An 11,710-nucleotide genomic window follows, 5' to 3' on the forward strand; every position below is an offset into this window, starting at 1 on the left:
AGAGATAAAGAGAAGAGCGGTGGCAGGTGGAGAGAGAGTAGGAGACTGGGAGAGAGAAAGAGAGGGAGCGCGGGGGGGGGGGGGAGAGGGTCTGTACAGGGGGTGAGCCCGTCTTTCTTTTTAGAAAAAACAATACACTTCACCTCTCTCCCTCACAATTTTGTTGCCCCCTTCTCTCTCTCTCTCTCTCTCTCTCTCTCTCTCTCTCTCTCTCTCTCTCTCTTATTGATCTCTCTCCCACTGCATCTTCCTTTTTTCTTTCTTTGCCTCGTGTCACACTTTCGATTGAGTCCCTCCAATCCCAATGAGAAATGAAATGAAATGCTATGTTAATTGTCTTCAAAAGGCCAAAATGACCCATGCGACGAAATTGATACATTCTTGGTGGAACTAATACAATGTCTAGGTACAAAATAAAATGAGAGAGAAGGAGAGAGAGACAGAGAGATAGATAGATTGATGTCATTATCGTCCTCGAAGGTCAAATATGACCTATGGGACCAAGAAAACATACATGGGGCCTCTTACCAAGAGGGTACATTGGAATATGACTAGATGCGGATACAACAAAGTTGTGACTTACGTCACTTAGGGAGTGGGGGAAGGGTGGGTGGGCGAGGGTGGTATGGGAGTCCTTGGAACTCGAAATTCGTCAATAATGGCCTTGCCACCTCGATAGATGGTCCATTTACCTGCTGCTCGAGCATCACGCATCTTTTGGAGTTCTTGTTTCTTGATTTTGAGTTGGGCGGGGGTCAAGGCTCGCTAATCCAAATTTTGGAGCCCTTGAGTAGTCGAGCTTGCTGTAAAAGTGCTTTACGAGCCTCTTTGTTTTTGAAGACGAGGGTACCTTGGTTGTTGTGGTGGTGATGATGGACCTTCTCGATTGTATTAGGATCAAACTCAATCGGGTGAATGGCTTGGTTGAGATTGGCTAAGGTGGAAGTGCAATCATCGTCCTCCCACCAAGTAGAGGGTAAGTCCCCGATGTGGAGGGATAGCGCCAATCCTTTTTGTCGATGACATTCTTGAATGCATTCTTCTACCTTAGAAGATACGGCGGTGGTTGTTGCATTGACTTGAGTGGCAAGATTTGCCATACTTGCGATGAGCGTGTGCTCAACTTCCTTTGCTTGGGCAAGGATATGCTTCGTGTCAATTTGCTTTTGTGACTCCAAGAGAGTGAGGCGGGTCTCCAAGGCCTTGAGACGCCCCTTGAGTTCCGTGTTTTCATCTCTGAGTTCTCGGAGTTGCGCTCGGAGGAGGTCTGTCAGATCCACCCGTGGAGTGGGCACAAAGAGGCGTGTCGGCTTGATTGGTGTGGAGGACTTCTCTCGCTGCATCGTGTGGGAATGACTCCTTGGATGTGAGGTAGACCTTAGTGGGAAAACCTGGAGAAAGTTTTCAAAGTGTCGGGGAGGGCTGAGTCGGCAGGCAGCGCGAGGAGGGGTTGAGAGGCTCAACAGACTGTCGAGGAAAGCAGATTGTCGAGGCTTACGAGATGCTGTTTGGTGATAGAGGAGGGGGCTGCACTCTGGCTGACGGGACCTCCCCTCGGAGCTGCCCCTCACCGAGGGGAAGGTCGACCAGCATGAAGGAGAAGGGTTCCTCTGCTAGAGAGAGAGAGAGAGAGAGAGAGAGAAGGGGGGAGAGAGGTCCGCAAGGGAAGGGCAGGGTTGGGCACGCGAGGGGGGAGGGGATTGTGAGAGGGGGAGAGTGGAGTGTAGGTTTTTTTTTTTTTCTAAGGGAAAGAAATGGAGTGTTAGGGGGTGCTTAGGCCCAAAAAGAAAAAGAAAAAAAAAGCCATATCGCTATTGCTTTGGATGGCTTTTTTTTCTTTTTTTGGGGGCCTAAGCACCCCCTAACACTCCATTTCTTTCCCTTAATAATTTTAAAAAAAAACCTACACTCCACTCTCGCCCTCTCACAACCTCCCCCCCCCCCCTGCCTCTCTCTCTCTCTCTCTCTCTCTCTCTCTCTCTCTCTCTCTCTCTCTCTTCAAGTTCGAGAGTCTGAGTACCACACACTTCTAGATTGCTTAGCTTTTGGTCACATGCAGACTTACTTCCTTCACATTTTCAGCCATGACCTAGACCTACACACTTTCCTCTCCAAGCCATAGTGTGGGCTCTCCATTGCGACTCTCACGACCACAATTTTGGACTATCAAGAATCACTCATCAGCGATACAAATACTACATCACATGTAATTTTGGTCCCATATGTCATATTTGACGTTTGAGAACGATATAAAATCTATCTATCTACCTCTCCCTCCCCCGCTGGCCCCTCCCTTCCCTCCTTCTCTCTCTCCCTCTCTCTCTCTCTCCCCTCCCCTCCCCTCCCCCCTCTTTCTCTCTCATTTTCCTTTGTACCCATGCATTGTATTATATCCACCAAGACTATATCAATTTGGTCTCATATGTCATTTTTACCTATGAAAATTCTTACTATAGCATTTCATTCCATTTTAGCTAATATAACAATTCATTCCATTTCATTTCATTTCTCTCTAGGGTTGGAGGGACTCAAGGGGTGATGTGGTGGGAGTAAAGAGAGAGAAAGGGAATAGGGGTGGGGAGAGGGGTGGCAAGTGGAGGGGGGCACATCCAGAGAGAGAGAGAGAGAGGAGGACGTATATATATATATATATATATATATATATATATATATATATATATATATATATATATATATATATATATAGAGAGAGAGAGAGAGAGAGAGGAGGGGGGGGGGAGGATCGGAGCTAGGGAAGAGGGAGGGGCGGACGTAGAGCAAGAGGTGGGGGCCAGAGAGAGGAAAGAGGTGGGCTGGAGAGAGAGAGAGAGAGAGAGAGAGAGAGAGAGAGAGAGAGAGAGAGAACAGGGGGCAAGAGAGGGAATGGGTTGGAGGGATCATGAGAGGGAGAGAAGGGGAGCGGTGAGAGGGTCTGCTTTTAAAAAAAAAACCAAAGGCACTAGCAAAATCGCTAATGTTTTAGGTTTTTTTAGAGAGACAGAGGGAAAGAGAGGAGAATTTTAACGTTATTGAAAAGTAGAGAGAGAGAGAGAGAGAGAGAGAGAGAGAGAGAGAGAGAGAGAGAGAAGATATGGGGGAGAGAGGGGTGGATCTCACTCCAGGAAGGGAGGGAAGGGAAGGGGGGGGGAGAGAGAGAGAGAGAGAGAGAGAGAGAGAGAGGAGGGGAGGGGGTAGGGGGGTGGGAGTGGGAGACAACGAGAGAGAGACACACGCACAGAGGGAAGACAACACGAGAGAGGGGTGGGGGGGGGGGAGAGAGAGAGAGAGGAGTTCCTTGGCTACTCCACTGGAGGGAGGGGCGGCAATGGGCAGTGGTGGTAGGAGTAGGGGTGGCACATGGTGGTAGTAAGTTAGCACCACTAACCACCAGTGGTGGGCTAGGGTGGTGGGTGGTGATGGTTGTTAAGGGGCGTCAATGGGAGGTAGTGATGGTGGGATGAAAAAAAAAAAAAAAAAACTCGCTCCAAAGCTCGCTTCGTTGAGCTCGCTCCTTAACCGTCCCCTCAAGGTTGTCCCTCATGAGAATACAATCACTTGTGCCAATAATGGCTCTTATCAGGTCAAGGGTGTTGGAAAGATTGTGCTAACGGCTACAAATGGAAATTCTTTCACACATGTTGATGCAATGTATATACCACGAATCCAAAGGAACCTTTTTTTTGTATCTGCACTTGTAAGACTTGGTATTATTGTCATATTTGTGGATAATATATATATCATTCATGATCTCCGTTCTGGTGATGAAAATGTTGCACGTGGAATTTTGTGCCATGGACTATATAAGCTCACTTTGTGTACAAATGTAGGCAAAATTTTGCAAATGTTTTGTGAATTCAAATTATATTTCAAATGAAAAACTTTGACATGCACATTTTGGGCATTTGAATTTTGCTATTTTGCTGCATTTACAGAAATTTGATATGGTTACTTCTTTGCCACCTCTTGAAGCACCTTCTAAGCATGTTTGTGAAGGCTGTATTTTTGGTAAGATGCAACGTTCAAATTTTTCAAAGGATGGTTCAGAAAGGGCTACACAACTTGTGCATATTGATGTTTGTGGGCCTAAGCAGTCTCCATCCTTGGGCAACTATCTGTACTTTGTGACTTTCATTAATGATTACTCCTGGCATGCATGGATGTATATGCTTAAAGCTAAGTCCAAAGTATTCATGTGCTTCAAGGAATTTCTTGTTATGGCTAAAAATGTTTAAAAATGTACTATGCACACCCTCCGTTCAAATCAAGGGGAGGAGTATATGTCTCATGAGTTGTGTGCATTTCTAGTTAGGTGTGGATAAAAAAAACAATGTAGAGTACCGTATACACTTCAAAAAATGGTGTCTTTGAGAGGAAAAAAAGGTTACTTATGGAGATGGCACAATGTATGGTTAAGAGTCAAAGATTCACCACATTCATTTTTTCTTGAGGCTATCATGTGTGCTACCTATGTACATAAAAGGTGTCCTACTAAAGCTTTGCACTCTAAGGCTTCTTATGGCACGATAAGAAGCCATCTATTGAGCACATTTGCATTTTTCGTCATGTAGCTTATGCTTTGGTGCCACAAAAGCAACGCAAAAAATTGGATGATAAGTCTTTCAAATGCATTTTTGTTGGTTACATTCTTGAAAGCAAAGACTACAAGTTATATTATCCACAAACAAAACATATTTTGGTTTAGGAGATGTTATATTTGTGGAAGATTTTGTTCAACCTTTGTTATCATCATATACCAGAGACTAATGTAAGCTCACTGGATATTTATGACACTTTGTTGCCTCTTTATAAACCTAAATGTAAGTGCCAACGACAAAAATGTATAACCTACTTGAATTTTTTTTTTAAAGTTACAAATCAGCCTATTATTGATGCAAATGTACATGATGTACTTGATGTGGAAAGGGTTGAGAAAAAAGGCTAGAGGTATGCCAAAATGGATGGTCCATACTTTGCATGACATTATATTAGATGCACCTATGTATAGTCGTACTACTTCAAGTTCCTGCCATGCATCATATGCATAAGATTGTTATGCTTTGGTTGTTTCTAGGTTATGTGATGAAGAGGAATCTCTTTCATTTGATGGAAGCATAAATTCCAAAAAACTGGATGATTGCAATGCAATAAAAATACAATGCACTTATAGAAAATGAAATGTCATGGACTTTATTTAATTTTCCTCTTGGAAAAAAGTCCATTGGTATGAAGCCAGTTTGCAAGTAAAAAAGTAAGTTGAATAGTAAGATTGATTGCTACAAGGTTAGACTTGTTACAAAGGCTATGCATAGTAGAAAAACATTGACTATAAAGAGACTTTTGCTACCACTTGTTGTATGACTATTGTTTGTCTTTATATATGTGCATTGGTAGCTTACTTTGGATGCAATGTACATCAATCAATCAGATATTGTTACTGATTTCTTAAATGGTGATATGAGGAAGTATATGTAACGCAACCTCATGGTTTTGTTAAGAAAGGACAAGAAAAGAAAGAGTGTAAATGCAAGAAAGCTTTATATGGGTTGAAGCAGTCTCCTCATGATTGGTAAGAGAAAGCTGACGCTCATTTGGTTAAACAAGGTTTTCATACCAATCCAACTGAATTCACTTTGTATGTCAAATTTGAGAGTGTATATTTCATCATTGTTTTGTATGTAGATGATTTGATGATTACCGATGCAAATAAGACAGAGATTGTTGAATTCATGGCTAAATTGAATGATACTCTCAAAATGAAACATGTGGGGATTGTGCATCATTACTTGGGCATACATTTTGAGCAGTGTGATAGAGGTGTTTCTTTGTGTCAAGCAAGATACATAGAGACATTACTACATAAGTTTGGACTTGTGGATTGCAAACCTCTTGTTACTCCAATGGAATTAGGTCTAAAAGTGAGTCTTCAAGATGATAGAGATCTTGCGCATGTCACTCTTTATTAGATTTTCGTTGAATGCTTTAATTATATATGCAATACAAGGCCGGATATTTAGTTTGTAGTCTCAGGAGTCAGCAAACTTATGCATAGCCCATGGTCAAAGCATTGGTATGTTTTTCAAAGGATCTTTTGCTACTTAAGTGGAACTTTATATCTTGGGTTGTTTTATCCCAAGGGGGGATCATTGCTGCTAGATTTGCATGCTTTTTTGGACTTGGATTGGGGTCGTTGTTATGACACATGAGTGTTCACAAGTGATTTTTGTTTCATGCTCAACGGTTCATGCATATCATGGTTGAGCAAGAAGCAACCTGTTGTGGCCACTTTCTAGTTGTGAGGCTAAGTACATGGCAATCTTCATAGGTACGGTTGAGTATGTATAACTCAAATCCCTTATGATTGATAGCAAAGAGAGTAACACGGAATTACAACATTTGAGTAACCATGGCTCCACCAACATGCATTTATTCCAAGATCTACACACAAAATTAGAAAGTGCAAACATGCTGAGCAACTCAATCAAGGGGGTAGACTATGAATACACCATCCCTCTCATTATTACAACCAAATGGAATCCAACTATCACCCATGCCATTAAGCAAACAAACCATACTGACAATAATTCCCATTGGTGGTGAAGGAAACAGAAAAGAGCCCACTTGGGTGATCAAAGCCAAGCTAAGTGGGAGGTTCCACAAGGATGAAATTGTGTGAAGCATTTCCCCCAACATATAAACACCAACAAGTTAGTGAGTGAGTGAGTGAATGTGTGCGCACACGCACGCACAAACCCAAATAGCTTTTAGATTCTATATGAGAATGATAGAATGATATTTCGTTCAAAAATGAAATGTTTTTCTCTACACAATGAAGATTTTTTATCTTCCTTGAACAACAACCATTCCAAAGAGAGAGAGAGAGAGAGAGAGAGAGAGAGAGAGAGACCCTCACTTGCATCCATACAAGAAAAGAAAACTATTTGTTAGTGTATCATGCATTTTGCAGGCTTAAAAGAAATCCCTACTTGTTATCAATGTCACCCAAATTCCTAGATGAATTGTTCAAGAATTTGTTTTGTTTAGTTTATTCGGAAAAAATAAGATAAGCTTCCTTTATTTTTAATCTTGAGAAAAAATGCTTCAATGAAGAGGAAGGACTCTCTCTCTCTCTCTCTCTCTCTCCCCCCCCCCCCCCCCCCAAAAAAAAAAAAAAAAAGCCACTTGCTATAGTTTTGGTGCCACTCTTCCCCTGCCTTTTCCCCGAGTAATAATATTATTAGAAGCATCGATATGCCTCGTATAAAATTTTGGCAAATTAATGTCGTTGTTGAAATGATACAGCCATAAGATAGTAAGAACATTCTTAATCAAATGAAAAGCATGCTCAAGGGTGAGGTTGAGTCAAAGAAACAATAATTTTTAAAATGCCAAAGAAAAACTTGTACATGCATTTGGCTGACTTAATTTTCTATATAAAAACTATCGATTTAGGTTGTATTTTTGTATTTCATTCATCTCAATGCAAATACAAATAATAAATTACTCCAGTTTTGAGAGCAAAATGTAGAGGCATATGTTGCACATTACAATTTGGGTGTCTCTCTACATGGATTAGTGAGACCTAGGCTTCACTACTTGTTCTTCAAGAGATGCAAGGTCACTTTCTTCTCTGTCTACTCTCTTTTGCCGAAATTCTTCTTCTTGAGCAAAGTTGGAATGTTCAGGGTCACTTTGGATGTATTTAAGGTTATGTTGTGGCCCTTGAGAAGTTTTTAGGAATCAAGAGTTTCACAAGAGGCGTCATTTTGTATTGTTGCTTGGGCAAGACGTCGGTATGAGTGAGAGGAGAAGTTCCCAAGCTGTCAATGTGATCATTGTGGGTGCCTTCAAGAGCTTACTTCCCTTAATAAAAAATGTTGGTAGACAAACACTTCAAACATGAGGGCTTGCAAAATTCTTAGAGTTTCCTATGTTAAGCTTTTGCAACGTTACCCAATACATATGGATTGGGCCTACTCACTCCTATATATTGGCATTGTAGAATGTCCTTGATTTTTTTACCTCTTTGGAATACAATGGAGTGAGATTCTTCATGGATTTCTTGCCTAAGCAATAGAAAAGTTTCTCCTTGTGATCAAGGAAGTACTTGCACATAAAAAAGCTCCATTTAAGAGCACACTACTAATTTGGATGATACTGCCTAGAAAAAATTACAAGATTTATGAGCTCTAATAAGTTGGCAAGGCTATACAGTTGGCAAGGCTATACAGAGATTGTGGAGGCATTGCATGTGGTGTTGCTATGACATGGCATGCAGCTTGGTCTAAATGGCCATTCTGAGAAAAGTGTACCGAATCACCATGTGCATTGGTTCAAAGACAAATTGCATGTGCTTCCATGTCAACTAGTGTGCACACATATAGGGAATAGGAGGGCAAGGCTGTATGTCTGCCTTTAATCAATTCGTGTGATTTCTACATGGGTGGTATAGCTAAATGATTTTTTAGTTATTTTTCTCACCAACCATATCACTTTGATTGCATTGAGAGGCCCCTCAGATGTAGTCAGAGGAAAAGGATGAAGACATTTAGAAGATAGAGCAGATGTGTGACCTTGGCTATGGTTACACTAGTTTAACCTCCATAAAAATAGGTTACTTGTTTAATAAAATTATCTCTACACAACGAATCGCACGGCCTTGACACTGAAAATATATGCTTGCATCTTGAAGGCAAGGGTCAATTGAGGTACTCAGGAAATGGATGGGATGTTCTCACCAAATGGAGAGAGAGAGCATCTCTCCAAATGCAATCACATACACTTGCACCTTGAAGGCATATGGAATTACACAAGATGTTGACATGGGAAAAAGAATTCACGATAATATTGTTAGTCAAGGTTTGTTGAATGAAAAAGGCATGCTTGGCACTGCCTTGGTCGACATCTATGTCAAATGTGGTGCACTTCATAAGGCACGCTAGTCAGTATGTATGTCAAGTGCGGTGTAGCCCTCGACAAGCTTCCCCTCTGCAATGTTGCCTCATGGAATGCATTGATTGCAGGATAGGTAAGGGTCAAGAAGCTCTCCACTGTTTTGAGAGGATGCCGAGAGTGGGAATCTCTCCAAATGAAATCATGTACAGTGGAATGCACCGATTACGAGATATGCCCAACTTGGGCAGGGCCAAGATGCTCTGGTCAATTTTTGATGGATGTGAAGTAAGGGTGCCTCTCTACATGCAATCCCATACGCTTGCATCTTGAAGGCAATTGTCAGGGTTAGAAAGCGAATGGGTTGTTTTTAGCAAATGCAGAGAGAGGGCGTCTCTCCAAATGCAAACATGTACACTTGCACGTTGGTTAGGAGGCAAGGCAGTATGTGACATGCAAAATTTGCTTATATTTGGTAAAATTTCATAAAAAGGGTATGCTCGGTACTATGTTTTCCATGAGAAAATGACATGTATGGAGAGCGTGCTATACTTTAGAATTCACAGCAACGTTTTTTCAGGAGCATCCCATGTGTCATGTGGTGACTTGGCATGATTGCAAAATATGATCATACAACGTTTTTAGTCAAGGGCTGTTGAAAAATAGTGTCCTCAATACATTCACATCTATAATTGAGCAAGTCCATAACACCAGCAGATCTAGATATTCTGGATGTGGACCTCTAAGGTATAAGAGACATGTAGGTTGATGTTGCTTGCAAATGCTTTGGCATGATTACCAGGTTTGTAGCTCATATGCACCTTGCATACAACTCACAATGCCATCGACAACGTCGACAACATAGTCATGGTACCAAGAGGTGTTGTTGGGACTCGAAACCCTATAGCATGAGGGAGATCTAATTAGTTTAACAGAGAGAGAGAGAGAGAGAGAGAGAGAGAGAGATCTTATTTAATCTGCATTATTTCTGCAATTGAAAGTCTTCAAGTCTCAAGAATGACCCACCGATGTGTGTGTGTGTGTGTGTGTGTGTGTGTGTGTGTGTGTGTGTGTGTGTGTGTGTGTGTGTGTGTGTGTGTGTGTGTGAGAGAGAGAGAGAGAGAGAGAGATATTCAAAGCATTGATATCAAGATGTCATGGCACGTTGAAACTTGGTGTTTGCATTTGAAGGGGCCAACACAGTCTCTCTCCCGCTCTGCGTCACTAGGTTGCAGAGAGCACCGGAATTCCAAGTCGCTCACTGTCTCTACCACTGTGTCATTGAAATGCAGAGAGCACCAAAATTCACTCTTTTGATCATAACTTCTTCATCCGAACTCCAATTTGGGTGATCTATAGCCTTAATCAAAGATCGCAACGCCCTCTACGCATTGACCGTAAAGACAAAAAAAAAGTAAGTTATAGAAGTCGTTTCTATAATAACATTTCTGAAGTGAACATTTTCAGAAAAGTTGACTCTCATCTCCTATTTTACATACAATATCTTTTGGCACTCACAAGGGTTCTTCTTATTCAATAAGGTCCACAACCATTGTGGAAAATGATCCAAAATCTCCTAAGTGTGGAGATAGCAACACAACCACTCAACCAACGACATCAGGAACTATGATCATGGCATACTTGGTATCGTTGCAAGAGATCGTAAACAAACAAGGCAAAGACTTACAGGCACTTGCAATAGAGAATGGCATGCTAAGGGTACTTGTGGTTGAGAATGATAATCTCAAGATGACACTTGAGATGCAAACAACATATTTGATGCAACTTGAAGAGGAAGTCAAGGAATGTAAACGCTCTATTATGGACTTGAATACTTTGAAGGAGCGCATGAGAAAAGTAGACCATGACCATGTATTGAAAGATGAGAAATTTGACACCATGAGCCAGGATGTATACAACATGTGCACGAACATGTCTTGGGCTTATGTATGTGGTAACAATGTGGTTCCCAATTCCTCACGCATGCAAGCTATGGTTGAAACAAAGAATGTTGAGAATGTGGATGTGGAGGAGTTGAAGGAACGGGAGCGACGTTCCAAGAACATTGTTATTCGTGGAATTTCAAAAGAGAAGTTACGGATGCCTCCTTCTCTTGCCATTATTATCGGAGATTTCTTCAAAACTCACTTTGGCATGTCCAAAGTTATGGTCTATGGAGCACATAGAGTGGGTAAGCAAGGAGCTCCTCGCTCGGGAGAACGGCCAATTGTATGCACCATGCCGGATGAGACCAAACAAAAGATTATCCTTGATAATAGTTGGATCTATTTGAGGAATACAAAATGTTTTGTATGTGAAGATCTCACTATTAAGCAACAAAATATGTGTCACAAGGCATATGAGGAAAATAATAAGAAAAACAAGGAGATATCTCACGAAGAAAATGTGCCCAAGGAGGAGGCAAGTTCCTCAAGAAAATAGGGATGCGCGACCTATGAGACTGAGTTACAATTGAAAATATGCTTTTGGAATTGCAATGGATACCCATGGAATACGGGGGTTGTCATTGATGAACTAACAAGCAAAGCCGATGTTGTACTTCTTGTTGAAACTTGGGAGCATGATACACAAAGGATTAACGGCTTGGAGGATTACAATGTACATTCATTGATGTGGTCAAAGAATCTCAAACAACGAAGAGAATAAGGAGGGGTAGCATGTATGGTTACGAAAGGATTGGAAGACTGTGTAGTATTAATTGTTAAAGATGACAAGTACAAATGTTATGTATGGCTGAAAATTATGACACCAAAAAGAGCACCATTTTTGTAGTCACTTGCTACATTCCTCATCATGATTC

At 41.4% G+C, this 11,710-nt stretch overlaps 1 protein-coding gene across 1 annotated transcript; it reads right to left on the bottom strand.

Moving 5' to 3' along the window:
* Nucleotides 1-755: 755 nt before the first annotated feature.
* On the bottom strand, nt 756-1,343 carry LOC147424522 (uncharacterized). The gene has a single exon (XM_086499964.1). The coding sequence runs from the start codon at nt 1,341-1,343 to the stop codon at nt 756-758; it is 588 nt and encodes a 195-aa protein (XP_086356090.1).
* Nucleotides 1,344-11,710: the final 10,367 nt, after the last annotated feature.

This window comes from Adiantum capillus-veneris, chromosome 25, assembly GCF_014529385.1.
Source record: "Adiantum capillus-veneris isolate H3 chromosome 25, ASM1452938v2, whole genome shotgun sequence".
Classification (NCBI taxonomy): Eukaryota; Viridiplantae; Streptophyta; class Polypodiopsida; order Polypodiales; family Pteridaceae; genus Adiantum; species Adiantum capillus-veneris.

What these genes read in the sequence shown, in the direction of transcription:
- LOC147424522 (XM_086499964.1), bottom strand. Translation starts at nt 1,343, where the DNA reads ATGCAGCGAGAGAAGTCCTCCACACCAATCAAGCCGACACGCCTCTTT.